This window comes from Balaenoptera physalus (genome assembly GCF_965194825.1).
Source record: "Balaenoptera physalus genome assembly, chromosome: 10".
Lineage (NCBI taxonomy): Eukaryota > Metazoa > Chordata > Mammalia > Artiodactyla > Balaenopteridae > Balaenoptera > Balaenoptera physalus.
The window spans coordinates 70,735,875-70,754,355 of record NC_138889.1 but is presented as its reverse complement, the minus strand read 5'-3'; the positions used below and the strand labels follow the sequence as shown (position 1 = coordinate 70,754,355).

The 18,481-nt window shown below is 45.9% G+C and overlaps 1 protein-coding gene across 2 annotated transcripts in view; it reads left to right on the top strand.

Annotated features, from left to right (window-relative positions):
- Positions 1-17,072, top strand: part of LOC309667512 (uncharacterized protein) — a 47,964-nt gene extending 30,892 nt beyond the window's left edge. The window contains exons 3-6 of one of the 2 annotated variants that reach the window (XM_082476063.1): positions 4,479-10,607; positions 11,682-11,813; positions 11,897-11,953; positions 15,322-17,072. In XM_082476063.1, the coding sequence (XP_082332189.1) occupies positions 10,550-10,607; positions 11,682-11,813; positions 11,897-11,953; positions 15,322-15,407 (333 nt within the window). In that variant the 5' untranslated portion in view covers positions 4,479-10,549 and the 3' untranslated portion in view covers positions 15,408-17,072. Of the gene's footprint in view, positions 1-4,478; positions 13,475-15,321 lie in introns of those variants that run through there. The other variant, XM_082476065.1, reaches the window with a different exon arrangement.
- The last annotated feature ends 1,409 nt before the right edge of the window (positions 17,073-18,481 follow it).

The following is an 18,481-nucleotide window of genomic DNA, read 5'->3' as shown; positions in this document are numbered from 1 at the left end:
AGCATCAGAACTTCCCTCATGGTCCAGTGGTTAAGACTTCACCTTCCAATGCAGGGGGTGCGGGTTCGATCCCTGGTCGGGGAGCTAAGATCCCACATGCCTCGTGGCCAAAAAATCAAAAAACATAAAACAGAAGCAATACTGTAACAAATTCAATAAAGACTTTAAAAATGGTCCACATCAAAAAAAAATCTTAAAAAAAAAAATTATAGGGAGCATCAAACCCTAATGAGAGAAGCAACTCAAGTGTCCATCGATGGAAGAATAGATTAAAAAAATGTGGTATATACATGCAATGGAATACTACTCAGCATACACGGGGTGGGAGGCGGAAGCTGGGGCGAAGTGAGATTAGCATCGACATATATACACTACTGAATGTAAAATAGTTCGCTAGTGGGAAGCAGCAGCATAGCACAGGGAGATCAGCTCAGTGCTTTGCGATGACCTAGAGGGGTGGGATAGGGAGGATGGGAGGGAGGCTCAAGAGGGAGGGGATATGGGGACATGTGTATGCATGTGGCTGATTCACTTTTTTGTACAACAGAAACTAACAGTACTGTGAAGCAATTATACTCCAATAAAGATCTATTTAAAAAAAAAAAGGAATGGAATTCTGAGGCATGCTACAACACGGATGAACCTTGGAAATTTTTATGCAAAGTTAAATAAAACAGACACAAAAGGACAAATACTGTAGTTTTCCAATTACATGATGTACCTAGAATAGGCAAATTCTTAGAGGTAGAAAGTAGAATAGAGGTTACCAGGGGCTGGGGTGGGTCGGGGGAAGAAGGGGGCAGGAATGGAACTTATTGTTTTACAGGTATGGACTTTCCATTCGGGATGATGGTAAACTCCTGGAAATAGATGGTAGAAATGGCTGCACAACATTGTGAATGTATTTAATGCCACTGAATTGTACACTTAAAAAGGGTTAAAATTTAAATTTTTATGTTATATATATTTTGTCATGAAAAAAATCCCCAAAACTTAATGAGAGGCAATGTAGCACGGTGTTAAGAGCACGGGCTCTGATGCCAGGCTGTCTGGGTTCATGTTCTGGCTCCACCTCTTTACTAGTTATGTATTGTTGGGCAAATTACTTACACTCTTCATTACTCATCTGCAAAATGGGGGCCATAACAATGTCCACCTCCTAGAGTCGTCATGAGGATTAAAATGAGTAGGTCTATGTAAAGTTCAGAGTGCTAGAACAACGCTGGGCACATAGTCCCATACAATTGCTAGCCAAAAAAAGAAAAAAAGTAACTTTCGTGGTTTTTCATGAGAAATCAATATGATGCGGTTCAGAAATACTCAAAGTCAGCGGGACTGGAGTATTATCTTTGTGCGGCAGATCTACAGGGAGTCATAAGGTTGCTTGACAAACATGGAACCAGAAAAAAGCAGTTAAGAGAAATCGTGTATCTAGTAGTTTCCAGCTAAAACAGCCTGATTCTATCGTAGGGGTTGTCCTGCCAGCAGAACTGGAAACACTCAAAACCCATTGACTAAAGCTCTGTACCTCCCAAGAGGGTGCTGGGCAGAGTGTCTGGGGCTTGCTTTTGTTACTGCCCTTTGTCAGCACTTCCAAGATTGACTGGTTCCTTTCCAAACGTGTGAACATCCCAGCTCCTTTGCGTGACCTGCCCCATTCTAACATGTATTGTCTCTACAATTTAGTTCCTTGAGAGACTTCTATTTCTCTGGAAGCATACATGGAAAAAACCCAGCAGACTGATTTATTGGTAGTTGCAGAATTGTGAGTGAAATATTTTGAGTTCTGTTGCTGGAGCTACAGTGGCTGTAAAATTAAAAAAAAAAAAAAAGATTTTAAATAAATTATTGTTGTCCAGTATTTTCCCATTTGTAAGCGATTTTCAGCTGGATGTGTCTGATTGTTCAGAGCACTGCATGCAGCACGAATAATGAGATGTGAAAGGGATGCTGGATCATGCCACTGGGTCCCATATTCATTCCAGGCTGTAACCCATCTCTGGGTTGTAATAAGGAGCTTGATGTAGTGTCTGAATGTATGAGGAGCCCAATTCATTTGCTTTTACACTCTGGTAAGCAGCTGTTGAACTTCTCCCTCTGAGTGGTTCATTCTTAGCCTTATATGGCTTGGAGTATCTTCAAAATCAGCAACGCTGTGTACACATGTATGTCTTCTGCTGCTCGTCTTAGGTTGTAATTCCCAGATGTGGCTCCATCTGAATGAATGGGTGGCTTTAAATCTTACCTCACCCTAAGCAGGGGCTGGACTTCCTTGGCTGGTGTTAGAGTCTGAGATGATCTCTACTTCTTGTGCTTGGCTGGTAAAGACAGGAAGGCAGCAGCCAAGGCTGGGCTTCCCTAAAGTCAGACTGTCAGTATGCTATTTACATCCCTTGAATCTAACTGAGCTAGGGTGCACAGGTCAACCTTCTATCTGTGCTTCTGTGTCTGAGGACTTTTTTTTTTCAGAACTTCAGCAGGCTGGAAGTGCTAGGGAATTAACACTCCGAGGAGCAGCCTTCAAGCAAGGACTCTTGGTAACAGGGGAATAAGTATCCCAGCTTCCTCACCCCTGGTGGGATCATTATGAGGCATGTGTTTTATATTGCATCTCCCAGTTTTTCCCATGGGCTTAAGCCTCAGTTGGCCGCTGTGGTCACTGGCTCAATACGCGCTCCCATCTTTCCCACTCTCCCACTGCTGGTCCCTGAACCTCCCAAATACGCTCACTGAACCTGAATTCCTGTCTCAAGGTCTGCTTCTGGGAGTACCCACAGTAAGAGACACGATGTCGAGAAAAGAGCACAAGATTTAAAGCAGAAGACCTGGGTTTAGTCCTGGCTCTGTCACATGTTACATGACTTTAGGTAACTGACTCCAATCTCCCTGAGTTACAGTTCCCGTAACTTTTATAAAAACCAGAGCATAACACTTACTTCATTCATTGGGTCGTTTGTAAAGCCTGAGTGAGAATACGTAAGAGGAGGAACTGAATAGGATAAAGGTCTTTAAAGATGGCCATCGTGTTGTTCTGTGTGGCTCTGTCCCTTCCCCTATTGTCTGCAGGCCCCCTAAGTATCCTCTACACTCTTCTCATCCTTATTCACACTAATACCCTGTGTACAACTCAGGTGAATCAGGATGGTCGTGAAAAACTTCAGCTTTTTAGTATTTTTGCGGCTAATTCTTACTTTATAATTCTTTCCATCCCTATTTTTATTATGAAAATTTTCAAACATAAAGAAAAGTTGGGACTTCCCTGGAGGCTCAGTGGTTGAGGGTCCGCCTGCCCGTGCTGGGGACGCGGGTTCGATCCCTGGTCTGGGAGGATCCCGCATGCCGCGGAGCGGGTAGGCCCATGCTCCACGGCTGCTGAGCCTGCGCTCTGGAGCCCGTGAGCCACAACTACTGAGCCCACGTGCTGCAACTGCTGAGGCCTGCGCGCTGGAGCCCGTGCTCCGAGGCGGGAGAGGCCACTGCGATGAGACCCAGGCACCACGGCAAGGGGTGGCCCCCGCTCGCCGCAACTAGAAAAAAAGCCCGAACATCGGTGAGGACCCAACGCAGCTCCCACTGCCAAAAAAAGAAAAAAAAAAAAAAAAGAGAAGAAAAGTTGAAAGAATAATCCAATAAACCCTTGACTTGAATTCAACAACTGTAAATGTTTTGCCATATTTGCATTATCTCTTTGTTTATCTATCCGTTTATCTCTCTATTTTGCTATACTATTTTAAATTATTTTCTAGACGGCATGACACTTTGCCCCTTAGTTCTTCAATATACATATCCCAACGAGGCCAGTCTCCCACATGCACAATACCCTTCTCACACCTAAGCAAACTGACCCTAATTGCACAATATCATCTAACATTCTACCTATACTCAAATTTCCAATAGTGCCTGGAATGTCTTTTATAGCTTATTTATTTTTTTAGCCAGGATCCACTGTAGGTTCACTGCAGAATGAATTTGCTTAGAAACACCAGCCTGGCTCTGGTTCTGTGCGTGTGTGTATGTTTGTGTGTGAGCTTGTGCAAACCTGCAGAGTGCGTTACGGTTGCCCTGAGCATTCTTTCTCACTGGAGTCAGACTTCCTGGGCCTTGGGTGACAATGGGACAAACCTGAACCTTGTCTGGATGTGTGATCTTGCCTGGTCACCTCTGCCAGCAGCAGAGGGCTCCAAGCAGCTGGTGTCTGCCGAGGCTGCCAGGCCACTCACGTCAGGGCGCACTAACCACCTCTGTGGCCGCCTTCAGTGGTCACCTGCCAGACACTCATACAGAAGTGCTGCTAGCAATGTCAGTCGTCACTTGATGAGGAAGGCATTCTGCCCACTGATTTAATTAGAGAGAGGTTTTTATCCTTTTGGGGGGGAAAATCCAAATTATTTGGCAGGTAAAATGCCTATTTAGACAAGTCAGTATAAGCTGTTATTCTACATTGGCTTATGTTCTTCTGTCTCTGCTTGTCTTCACAGAGATGTTGAAATAATGGAGACAAAAGGTGATGGAGTTCAGAGAGCAAGAATGTGGACCAGAATAATAGCAATAAATATTTACTGAATGAAAAAATCAAAGCACGCGTTTGCGGGAGGCCTCCTAGGTGCCATCACCTTGCTTATTCTCCACGGCAACATTTTGAGATAAGTACTATTATTTCTATTTTATAAATTAGAAACCTGGGATTGCTAATTGCCTCAAAATCACGTAGCCAGTAAGGGGCAGAGCTGTGATCTGAACTGTTATCTGTCACACTGCAGCACGCATGTTCTTGAACGAGAGCCCTGAGCAGGAAGCACCATGCTCAGCCTGTACTGAGGCATCTCCAGCCACACACGCGGCTGCTGCTTCTTGTTAACACCTGGCACCGTGCGCAGCACACTGTCGGTGTTCAGGCAATGTTTGTTGAATCAATGTCTCACCCAAGATAGGCATACAAAAGGTGAATACCAGCTAGATTCTCAGGATCCCCTTTAATTACAGTGACTCATAAACTCCCAGCCAGTTCCTTTTTGTTTGTTTTCTGTGTCATTGTCTCTGTGTACCCTCCTACTCTCCCCAGATATTCTCCCCAGCCCAAAGTAGCATCCTCTTATTTTGCTATTTTCTACAAAAACGATGCCCGATGCACTAGGTGCTGGTGTCCCTAGGCCCCAGTGCCTTTTTTTTCCCAACAAGCCTTTCTTAGAGAAATGCCTCCTTACAGGAATTAGAGAAGGATGTTCTTTGCAGTTTCTAGAAACTGTGTTCTTGGTTGTCTACTCTCCCAATAGGCACCCTTAGGCATTTACCTGGGAAGAATAAAATGGAAGGTGTTGTCACCAGATCTGGAAAGGCCAGCTTAGGAAACAAATGTCTCCCAAGGAACCAACCAGAATCTAAATTCTGCTTCATACTTTATTTTATTTATTGATTTATTTTTATTTTTTGGCCACGCAGCTTGTGGGCTCTTAGTTCCCTGACCAGGGATCAAACCCGTGTGCCCTGCAGTGGAAGGGTGGAGTCCTAACCATTGGACTGCGAGGGAAGTCCCTGCTTCATACTTTAGACCATATGAATTCTGCTCTACCAATGAGTGAAGGATCAACCCATTTATGGAAATAGTACCTGAGAGACCTAACAGCTTCCAACAAGCTCTCATTCCCCCTGGGACGTGGAGAGGCAGCCATGAGTGTCAGCTCCCTTAAGTCTGGAGACGCAGAAGCTGTTTGAGACCCTCCCCAAAACCCACTCCCCATCCTCATCTCCTTCCATCTCAATTCAGGCTGGGACAGGAGGGACCCCGGGGTGCCAGGTGGGGAGGCAGGCTGATGGGAACACACCTACTGTTGTGTGTGGAGAGGTGACACTAGGCTTCAAGGGTGGGCTTAGAACTCATCTGGGAACGTGGAGGAGGAAACCACAGTATGGAGAGACTCCGACTCTATAACTAGAAACACGAGATGCATGGCCCCTGCCTTCATGGGGCTTATAGGCTACTGGGGGCTATTGGAGGAGACAGACAAATCACGAGGCAATTGCAACACCGTGGGATGGAGTGGTGCTAAGATGGGGAAGTCAAGAATGCTAAGAGAGGGCATCCGGGAAGGCTTCCTGGAGGAAGCAACATCTAAACTGGCAGGGGAAGGATAAGCAGGCATTAACTGGACCAAGCTAGAGGAGTGGAGGAGAGGGCAAGAATGTTCCAGGGGAAAGGAATAAGATGATGGAGAGAGAGGGGGGCTGGAACATAAACTGTGTGGTAAGAAGCACATGATGAAGCTAGAGAGGAGGGAAGGATCCCAAACAGGACAGGCCTCAGGGCCTGAGGCTGCAGGTTCAGACGACTGTTGGAGGCTGACAGGTCTGTGCTCTCAGTCCTCAATAGGAGGATGACAGAGATAAGGAAGGAGATGTGGGGAAGCTGAGTTAGGACGCATGTGGGAGCTGTTTAGCTATCCTCTCCGCTGTCCTCCATCTGAACAATTCCTGCATGCATTGGACCCCGTGGGCAAATTTAACTTAAATCTTCCTGCCAGAGCCTTCTTCTTTTTCTATACTATTTCTTTTATTCACGATAGCACCATAGAGTCACTCAAACTAGAACCTTACATCAGGATTGACAAACAGATTAACACTTGACATCGACTCCAATCAGTTGGTGATGTCTGCCTGGTACACTGTGTTGAGGAGGATTCTGAGGCCAAGTCATGTCTCAGGGGGAAGGAGTCCCATGGTTAGTGATCCTTGCGATGAGCAAGGGACGGGCCGGGCCTGGGGACACCAGGGCCTTGTGTCAGTAGACCCTGATGTAGAGTCACCTGGACTCTTTCTTTTCTCTCACCTTTCCAATGCAGTGGGTTACAGAGTCTTGCTTCCCTAGTTCCAATTCCTTTCTCTCCATCTCTACTGTCCCTTCTTAGTTCTGGCCTCCTTGATTCTCACCTACCTGTATCATCTGTATCACATGTACCACCAGGCTCCCTATCTTCTCGGCTCTAAGCCATCTTGCCCACTGCCACAGAGCAATTTTTCTAGGCATACTCCCACACTGCTGAAAATCTTCAACTGGCTCCCCATCACTTACAGGATAAAATCTAGAGTCTTCAGCTAAGACATATTAGACTCTTGATGATCTGGTCCCTGTCCATTGTTCCATCTCATTTCCTGTCACTCCCTGACTTCTTCCTTAGGTAAATATTCCAGGCACAGGAGCTGCTTATAGCTCCCAGTAGGCTATGCCTCCCCAGGTTTTAGCCCATGCTATTTCCTCTCCCTGATAGACCCTTCTCCACAGCCCTGGCTCTAGGCCCCTGCCTTTAACATGCTAAAATTGTGTATCACCTCCTCCAGAAGCTTTCTTTAAGCTGGCAGGTTTCTCCCCCTCACCTTCCCAAAACAGAGTTAGTGGTTTCTTCTTCCATAGTGTTTTATAGACAAAGCTATTATTACTCACCTCACTGCCTTTAACCCTATGTGCAGTTTGTTCATTCATTCATTCAGCAAATGTTTATTTAGAAGCTTCTATAAACCAGGCACTGTTCTAGGCGGCTGGAGATAGAGTGATGAACCTAACAGCCGAAGTCCCTGCTTTCAAGGGATTTACATGCATGTGCGTGTGTGGAGTGGGGTGGGTGTACAATATGCAAATGAACAAATATATCATTTAATGTCAGATGAAAGAGAAAACCAAGGCTGAGAGGAAGTGGGGTGCTGCTCTGGCTAGGTTGGTCATAAGAGATGTTTTTGATCAAGTGACCTCTGAGCAGAGATTTGAATAAAGCAGAGGAGGAAGCCAAGCTGACACCTGGGGGAGGAGTGTTGCAGGCAGAGGAAAGGGCGTGCAAATGCCCTGCTGCCTTTACCAGAGATGTATGAGGACCAGCAGGAAGTAAATGAGGCTGGAGAGGAGTGAGTGAGAGAAAACATGTTAGTGTCAAGGTCAGAGAAGGAACAGAGGTGAAGGATTAGCATATTGGTCCTTCCAGAACAGCATGAGGCCTTTGGGGTTATTCTGTATGAACAGGGAAGCGTCTGATGCATTTTAATCAGAGGAGTGATATAACCTGCTTTGTTCTTTAAAAGCATCAGGCTGGCTTCGGTGGTAAAAATATACTGTAGGTATGAAGGTAGAAGCAATTCTCCAGGCAGTAAGGATGGCATGGACCAGGATGGTAGCAGTGGCAGGGATGAGGAGAGGAAAAATTTGTGATATATTTTCAAGGTGGAGCCAGCAGGATTTCCTGACAGATTGGATACAGGAGAGAGAGATGCAATCCGTCAAAGGTGACTGCAAGATACAGCAGCTTAACAATTTGTTTGCATGGCAGTATCTCCATCTGGATCAGTGGCTCTTAACCACCCCTCCCCAACCCCACTTTTCTTAAATTCTGGAAGCCTTTGAGAATCTGATAAGAGTTATATTTTCTCCCTGAAAAATTCACCAGGCACGTATACATAAACTATGTCTATCATTTCAGAGGGTTGTAGGTCCTCCGAATCATACCCATGAAGCCTGGGGTCAGAGTCCCTGCTCTAACCTCTGAGCTCTTTGAAGCCAGACGTGCCGTATTATTCATCTTCATTTCCTGAGCAAAGTAACCTGAAGACAGTCACTGCTCAGGAAATGTGCTGGAATGAATGAGTGAAAAACACCTGCTTCTTTATTTTAACTCTTTAGGTTAAGGAAGCATGTCCCATTTACACTTCTACTGGTAACTGGGGCTATTATTCCAATACATTAATAACTGAACCAGCAAACAACAAAGCTGGGGAGAGGGGAGAAGGTAAAATGAAGCAAGGGAATTGCAGCAGAAAGACATTTTTAAAAAAACGTTCCTTTCAAAAAGCGTTGGAGATACCCAACGGAGGAAGCCGTGTAAGTAAAAGGGTAATCATTGTACCAGTAACATTGGGACATTTTCCACCTGAGCTGCAGGCAGAGGGAGCGGCTTGCTTCAGAATTTCTGTAAAAGAAGGGGGAGATTCTGGGGTCCTGGTTGCAGCCAAGCCCCAGGCTGGGCATTCAGAGGGAGGGAGGAAGGAAGCACTTGTCCTGACCATCCTAAGCTCAGAGGCCACCTGCAATGGGGGTAGGGGCTGATGGAGAAAAGCCTGATGGGATCAGGGGCCAAGACACCAAGATGTCACCTAAACTCATCAGAAGCATGGTGATTTGAAGTGATCACCCTGGCTCTCAGGAGCCTGAAAATTAGTTGTGAGGAAAAATTTATCATACGAAACCAGTGGTCTTCTAGGGGTTGCTAAGAGGATATTGTCTAGACAATGGCCTTTCTCGTTATGCATTTAATAGGAGCCTTATTTAGAAGTTGAAGAAATCCAGGAGGAAGTTTCCATCTCCTTCTAACAAAGGAGTTAGAAACCATAAAAATAAATAAAAGCAGTACTGAATTGTGCAGATTAGGTTTGTTATTCCTGAATATGTCCATTGACCATACTGACGATTCCAATTTAGCAGACATTTATGGAGTCTGGCCCTATCCTGTACCATATTGCCTTTAATCCTGATAATGCCCCATTAAATTGGTATTATTCCTTTTCCCTTTTACAAGTGAAGGATGAAGGGTGTGAGGCTTGGAGACGTATGCACGGCTAGAAAGTGGCAGAGCAAGAACTGGGACCCAGATATGGCTGACTCCAAGTTCAAGGTCTCCCATTCACAAGGCAGCCTTTTTTTTAATGCCTACATGCTCATTCAAGAGAAAAACAATTAGCCCTCTTTTGTCCTGTGAGTCAGAGGGAGGTTGGAAAGAGCTGTCCGCTCATCCTTCCTCCCAGCTTACACATCTTGCAGAAGAATGCCACGGGAGCCCCTGCCCTGGTGCAGAGCCAGGCCTGGCAGGCAGCTGCCAGGGAACTGGGTTCCAGCTGCCTGAGTCCTGCTGGTGGTGTCTCTTCAGACCTTGTCTGATAGCTCCTGCTTAAGAAGCCAGCCTGGAACACTGCTCCTGTTTGGAGAGAAAGAATGTTCTCGTCTTGCCCTTTTCTGGGATGAGGTGACTGGCCCAGTGGAGACATAGCAATCAGAAGGATTAAATTCAGCTCTTGTTCATTTTACTACCTGTGCCCAGGGGCCCGAGGATTGGTTACAATTTTGGTTTTCATTTTCCAAACATTTTTGTTTTGCCTCAAAGTTTAAAAAGGCAACATGGACTTTTTAAATGATGTACAGCAAAGAGCAAGAGAAGGAGGTGGGGGCACCTCAGGAGAGAAAACTACCTGAGTGTCTAATGTGTGTCTTCTGAGCTTCTTACGGTAAAGAGAGCAGAGCTCCCAGACAGGGAAAAGAACCTTAAGAGGCTCTTGATAGGAAATACGTTGGAACTTGTCACCCAACCAATGGCTCCTAATCCTCTTTCATGAGCTGAAATCCCCTTGAATCGGATTATAAAATTCCTCTTGGTAGAAGGCACTTCATTGGAAATGCAAAGCCCTTGACTTGTGAAAGAAAACAAACACTAATTTGGAACTTTTTTTGCCTCAGGAAAGAAGTTGAGGGTAGACACCTTGAAGGAACCCTGCTCCTGCCTTCTGACCCCTCAGTTCCGGGATGTGTGATGAGCACCGAGGTCTCAGGACACAGGGCAAGCCCCCTGCACCCACTTCAAGTCAGTCAGCATCTCCATAGGAGCTGCTACCTTGATTTGTTTAAAAAATTTATTTGAAGCATTTAGCAATGGGCAAAGAAAACTTTGTTTAGAAGCCAAAGAGCCCTTTTAAATGACCTGTTAATTGGCTCAAAGCTTCCCTCCATGCAGGGATGATTGCTTGTAACTGGCTAAAGTCTGTGACCTGGAATTGGATTGACCAATGTCAGTTGGCAACTCAGGGAGAAGATTGGAGATAAACTGGCAACTGCAAAAGATTGGGGGCCAGCGGGGAGGGCGGTTGCTAGCATGTTTTCCCGCTGATTGCAGCTCAGATAACTCTCTTTGTGGACTTTATGATCTTTTCCTAGACCTGCACTCCACCTCTGTCCTGTTTCTGTGGTCTCCGATGACTCGACACTGTGCCTTCTTTCACCTCTTGGCTGTTCGTTTGGCAGGAGTGTACCTGGGGTCTGCTTGGCTGGAGGTGGGAAAGTGGGGTCTGGGAAGAGCTGGGCCTCGCTTAGGAGCAGCAAGGGGTCTCTTACCCCCTGTGCCAGCCCCAGGGCACTGCCCGTGGGATGCCATTGACCATCTCAGCACTCAGTGGTGGTAACCCAGATGCACTGCTGTTTAGTCACTTTGTGCTAATATTGTGCAGGTTTTGTAAAAGTCTGGCAGTTACGCTATTTCTTTAATCAGCTGCGTTAGGATCTGCGAAATCTGCGCTGCCTGTGTACTCTTAGGAGCCTTTTGATCATAAAGAAACAGGAACTGTGAACATCAAGGAGGACATGGGTAAAAGGGTCTCGCTCTCCCTTTATTTCCCATCAAAATCAATGCCCACTACTGCCCAGCCTTCCCTACACTGCTTCCTGCCCCTAACTTGTACCCCAGACCTGGCAGGGCTTCCTTGGCAAAGAGAGGCTCTCACAAGCTCACAGGGACACAACTTTCTCTTGCCTTATCTGGATAGGGATGAAAAAGTTTTTTCCAATTTCTCAAACACTTAAAAATTAAGCAAATAAAGTGTCTAAACAAAGCTGGACTTCAGACAGAGGATTTGCTGTCATTACCGGTTCTCTTCTCTCAAAGCACGTCTGAAGCCTTTCTCTGTGGCCAAGGAGCCAGCCCGTCTGCGCCCAATGAGAAGGAAAACATTGCATGGCAGAGCCAGGAGGTTCTGCACCCCTAGGCTGGGGAGATTCCTGAGAGTTGCCAACTCAGGTGGGGCAAAGTGGACAAAGCATAGAGGCTTTATTTCAATATACTCATTTATTTAAACATGTCTTTCTTTTTTTTATGAGCAGACAAATCCATGCACATGATGCAAAACTGGAAAGATTCCCAAGAGCAGACAATGAAAAGTAAGTCTTTTTTTTTTTTTTTTTTTTTGCCTCTTCTTGGCCCAGCTAATCTCTGTGGAGGCAACGGTGCACGGGAGAGATTGGGAATAGGAGACAGGAGTCAGATGCTCAGCTCAAAGGCCAGTGTCAGAGCCTGGGAGGGTGTGAGGAGGCAGGAACCGAGGGAGCTGATGGGACCACCACTACAGACGAGGTTGATTGGAAGTGAGGAGCGGGGATGGGGGAGCAGAGCAAGTAAAATGTAAAATGTCAGGAATGGAGACCCCAAGAATAGGGAATCGGTTACGGAAGGCAAAGGAGGAGCCTCGCTGAAAAAGGCAAATCCCAGTGGACGATGGGACAATGCCAATTGCAGGGTTTTGAAAAGTGCAAAAGAGGCAGAAGAGGGCACAGCAATGTGGAATTTGGTTTTCACAGAGCAGGTGGAGTTCTGCTGGGTTTTGAAGACCACATACGATTTGTACACAGGGGGTCATGAGAGGGAGGGTGTTCTAGAACATGGGACCAGCGGGGCCAAAGGTCAGAAGGTCAGGCTGAGGGACAGTAAGGGAGACGTTTAGCTGTAAGGCAGGCTGACGTATCTGAGTGTGCAAGAAAATAGAGCTGGGCCAGATTACAGAGAACTTTGAGAACTGGCCAGAGATATTCGTACTTGAGACTCAAGAATAAATTTGGGAAGACGAAGAAAATAAAGTGTTTCCTAATGAGGTTTCACACGTGTCCTAATAATGTCCTATTTGAACACCTCCTTGGTGAAGCTTTCTTTGCCCTTCTCTCCAAAAGCTAAACCTTCCTCCTGTGCTCTGTATCTACTTCTGCTTTTCTACTCATTCACCATTGTCATTACTCATTTACATGCCTGCCTTCTCTACTAGAGTGAGTGTCTTTCTTATTTCCCATTTTCATATTTCTGGAACCACCAATAATAAGAGCAGCAAACATAATAGCTATGATTTATTGAGTGCTTACTATATGTCAGGCACTGTTTTATGTACTTTACAAATATTATCTTAATAAATCCTTTCAACAACCCTATGAAACAAATACCTATTATTAGCCCCATTTTACAGATGAGGAGACTGAGGCACAGAGAACTTTCTTGCCGAGGGTCACATTGCTGGTAGGTAGGAGCCAGGATTTTAACCTGAGCTGTTTAACTACAGAGTCTACATTCTTTATTATTTTGATAACAATGATAACATTTGTGGGACATTTGGGAAGGACCAGGGATGGAGAAAAGTGTTTTATGTGTGATAGGTCATACGATCCCTCAACAGTCTTAGGAGGGAGGTCTCATTATTGTTCCCTTTTGGCTGATAGGAAAACTGAATCTTAAGTCACGTGTAAGTCATGGAAGAAGAAAGCAAAAGGCCTGGATCCACGGCCCCAGACTCTTAGACATTGCTCTATACTCCCTTCCAGCACACAGTATGTGCTCAGTAGATATTTACAGTATAAATAAATGAATGAAATAGAGGGAGGAGGGAAGGAGTGAAGGGAGGAGGGAACGAGTGAAGGAAGGAGGGAGGGACAGAGGGAAGAAAAAAGGAAAGAAAGGAGAGAAAGAAACAGAGGAAAAGAAATCCAACAGGCCATAATGCTCAGCTATCTCTCAAACGCAATCAGTGCTGGTAATGTAAATATTCCATTATGTAAATATTGTGAAAGAGGACTCTGAAAGTTAAACCTTTGAATCAAAGGAAACTCCAGATCATCGCAAGTGGGTGGAGAAATTCTTGGGAGTAGAAAGAGCTTCCTAGAGCCCAGGTATATAAGCCAGCAATGGATTTATTCACCAGTCTTGACACACTTCCTTGGAATAGCAAATTATAATGAGTATTGGTTACTTAAAAGTCACCCACACTCAAGAGGTACCTCTTTTGAAACATTTCTCCGGGTTTGGTTGTTCTTAAGAGATACCATTAATCTCTATTATTCTGTGACCCAATTTGACCATTAAGATGAATGAAGACTGAAATGGTTTCCTTTCTTCAGGAGGATGCTTTTTTGGTTTTATAGATAGCATGTGAGCGTGTGTGTTCTGTTTCTCTCTTGCTGTCGGCCTCAGGAAGGGACGCAATTTCTGCAGCCTAGGCAGGCCTGCTGGAGATAATTTTCTTAGGTTAATTAAGCCATGCCTGGTGGATTTTTCTACCACAGACAGGAAGGCCCCAGTTTAGCACATTAACAGTAACCATATTTTCCAAACCTCAAATAGGGGCACACTGTCTGGCTGAGCACTGAGTTCTGCTTTATGAATGTAGTCATGTGACCTTCTCACCAAGGCACACAAATGACATCATCTGTCACTAGCCACGTAATGAATTGCCTTTATGGAAGGTAAAATGGCAGGATGTCAGGGACACCCAGGAGTACAGGGACAAGTGGTCCTTGGACCTCCCAGAGCCAGTGGTCTTTAAGAAGAGCAGGGATGGGGCCTCTCTGCCCCACAGATGGAGTGGGCCTTGGTGACATGGCATTGCTCATGGTCCCTGTGGTTAATGAGCTCACTCTTGGGCCGCCGGCCGGTCTGCTGCTAGCTAGCTGCCAGCCTCTCGGGCTGTGAGTCAGCCGTGGGCTGTCACTCGATCCAGCCTCCCCAACCCCAGCAGGGCAGCCTGCAGCTGGAGTTTGGGGAAGCCTGCCCTGCCCAGGTCGCCGCCCACTTCCCTTCTCTAGGTGCCTCGTGGGGAAGCAGCTCGCGCTGATTTGAATTCAGGGCATTGTTAAGAAGCCCCTTGTCACACTTGTCACACCCACAGCTGTCCCACCCCTGCCAGCGTAGGCGAGCCAGCCCTGGAAGGGGACTCACTGCACACACACAGAGTTCTTTGAAGCACTCCAGAGATTTCACTGAATTAACATCCTTTGTCCTGCACATAATTCCAGTGGAATTAGTCAGCTTTAATGGGTAGCATCTCATCCTACTTCCCTTTCTGCCTGGAAGTACACCCACTAGCCTCTCCCTCCAAACCCTTTGTTTTTCAGCTCCAGGTTGGTAGCTATTCAGTCCATTAACCCTTGCACAGCCATGTCGGATGAGGAGGGGGGTGGGAAAGGATATGCATTGAGGTTTACTAGGGCAGGAGCCTTTGCGTGTATTATCCTGTTGAATCTTCACCATAGTCCTTCAAGGTAGGAATTATTGTCCATTTTCTAGATGAAGAAACTGAGGGTCAAGCAAGTTATATGTAATTTGCTCAAAGTCACAAAGCTGGTGAGGGGCAGAGCAGGGATTTAAATTGGAGTCCATCTGATTCCTTGACCCCTGCTAATTCTACTAACCAGCAAAATTCTATTAACCAGCAAAGCAGGAGAGTTATTTGGGGGAATCTCTAGTCCTCACATTGTTTTTGTTTATTTTTCAGCAAAAGAAAATAAATTCCTCCCACAGCCCCTCACTATAGGAAACCTTCTCGTTGACTGCATGACCCTGTCCTCAGTCACGGAGTGATTTTTGACAGTGTGATGACGCAGTGTTGCAAATTGCAGACAGCGCAGTCACCAGACTACGTACTGCCCTGGATAATACAGAGATCAGGCGTCTGTCTTTCAATTCTTCGAGTTCAGAGGATCGTCACTTGCCAAGTCTGTCCGCCCACCTGCTCCTCCACACTCCACTGCCCCACCTTGCTCTCCTACCCTGGCCTCCAGCTTCTCTGCTCTTTCCTCTATACTTTTCCTACTGGAACTTTCTAAACCAAGGTGTATTCAGAGGACATCATCTTCTGTTTAAAAACTACCAGCAATCTCACGCTGGGTATATGTCCAAAGGCAATGAAATCAGGATCTTGGAAAGGTATCTGCTCTCCCATTCACTGCAGCATTATTCACAATAGCCAAGACACGGAAACAACCTAACTGTCCACTGATGGATGAATGGACAAAAAAATGGAGTGTATCTTTATATAAAGGAATATTATTCAGCCTTAAGAGAGAAGGAAATCCTGCCATTTGCAACAACATGGATGAACCTGGAGGATGTTAGGCCAAGTGAAATAATCCAGACACAGAAAGACAAAAAATGTATGATCTCACTTACATGTGGAACCTAAACTAGTTGAACTCACAGGGTAGAACGGGGTTGTCAGAGGTTTGGTGGGGGTGGAGGGGTGCAGGTGAAAAAATGGGGAGATATTGGTCAAAGCGTACGAAGCTTAGCTATACGGGATGAATGAGTTCTGGGGATCTAATGTACAGCGTGGTGACTGTAGTTAACATAGTGTATTGTACACCTGACATTTGCTAAGAGGGTAGATCTTAAGTGTTAAAATGGCTCTGTTATTTAGCTTGATTGTGGTGATCATTTCACAAGGTATGTGTATATCCAAACACCGTACTGTGTGCCTTAAATATACACAATTTTTATTTGTCAACTATACTTCAATAAAGCTGAAGCAAACAAAAAACCTTCCAGGGCCCCCATACCTATGGGAAAAAGTTGAAATCCCTCAATGAGTCATACAGGCCCTTCCCATCTCGACGGTTCCCTCTGTGCAGCAGGTTAAAGCCACTGCAGAATGTGCACCGGTCCTTAACTGGGCAGCATGTACTCGGGCCTCTAAGCCTTTATAGGAGTTCTTCCTTCTACTTGGAATGGGCTTCCCTCCTGCTCTGATCGGCAACCTCCTTCGAGAGCCAACTCAGATGTCACTTCCTCTGAGAAGACTGCACTCTCTGTGACCCGCTGTGGGCTGCTGACCTCGCTCCTGTCTCCTGAGTTAGCGTCTGCCTTCCCCAGTAGACCAATAGCCCTCAGCAACAGTGGCAGGATTCGCTGGCGTGTTACACTTGGGTCTGAACGGAGTAGCACGTAATTTGCACTATTAATAGTAAAAGCACCAAAGTTTTCTAATGAGCTGCTTTTGTTATAAACTGGAGTGGATTCAAAGTTATTCTTACAATAATGTCATTTTCACTCACTCGCATGTTTTTCTGAGTAGGCAAGAAAGGGGTGGGGTTGCAGCTAGCTTGCTGATAATTGTTCCAAGTGTTAAAGAAAAAAAAGATTAAGAAGGGATCAATGGATCTTGAGATACATTAGTGGGCCATGGATAACCCAGGATGCAGGCAGGGGTGGATGTCTGCATGGAGAATTTATTATTTATGTGTGTGTGTGTGTGTGGTGGTGCGCTTTATATATTCATGCTCAAAAAAATACTCCTGGATTAGAGCAACAATTATTTTTGCCATATTGAAGGTTAACCGTGATAAAGATGGAACAATGTGGAGAATTCTTGACGTAATGTTAAGAGGAGAAAAAGACAAAGCCTCAGACTACATGTATGTCGTAAGTCCATAAAAAGTCAGTGCAAATCTGGGAGGAAGGCAAGCTAAGAAACAAAAAAAGCTCTGATTTGTGAGATGGTGAGGTTTTAGGGTGAGTTTTTTCTCTAACGGGTTGAGCAGTGCCTCTATCTTGTACACCCTTCTCCTGGGTCTACCATCACCCAAGCTGGACAGTGTGTGGTCACCACACCTGTAGCTGTTACCAGCCCATCTGTCTAGAGCTTCAGGGGATAAGAGTCTACCGCATCTGCAGCCAGTACCTGGTGCCCATGCTCCTCAAAGGGAGAGTTGATACAAAATCCTCCCTATTGGTGATCCCTGTTTTAATTAGTCATCAACCCAAGTATAAGTTATCTAGCCATCACTTTGCTAATGTTCCATGCTTTCCATCATGCCCTGGACTTTCTTGCCTTTGACCCAGCCCCTGACCTCCCAAACTCCTATGACTGAGCCCTCAGGAATTGCTTGTTCCACAACCACCAAGCCACCCAAGCTCTTCAACTTTTCCTCTGTGTGTTCCTTCCCTCTCCTTCTGAGTAATGAAGGCTGGCTGGCCCTGGGGACACCACACACCCTGCACCCCTCTCCAGTCGTGGTCGTTCGCCCTCCACACCCGCAGTCTTAGGGTTGGAAGGTTTGTCATTGTCCTTGTTCCCAAATGCTGCTTCCACAATATTATTTCTCTACCCTTTGAGCTTCATGCTGTTCAGCCAGACTGCTCTCTTCCCTCCCTGTTGCCATCGTCATCCAGCCCACAGTCACGAGCTCTCATCCACTGAAGACTTGAGTACCTGGCTTATCGTCTTCCTTTACATCCCCATCTCTGCTTTCTACCTGGTTGACTTCAGTATCTGCGTGGATGGCTCCTCCAACTCCACGGCCCCATCCGTTTCTTTCTTTTCCTTCGCAGTTAAGCTCCTCCAAAGTGTTGTCTCTACTTAATGTCTCCATTTTCCTTACTCCCCTACTCCCCCTTCAGTCACTCAAGGTAGGATGCTGGCGCTGCCCACCACCAGAATAGCTCCCATTTAGGTCTCGATTACCTCCTTGTGATAATGTCCAAGGGACGTTTTCCCAGCCTCATCTTACTTGCCCTCTCAGCAGGGGCTCCCACTGGACCATTCACTCCTTCTGAAAACACTCCTCCCTTGGCTTTAAAGACAAAATATTCTCCTGGTTTCTTCTCTGGTTTCCCTGTACCCTTTGCAGGTCTATCCTTCTCATTTTCACCATCAAATG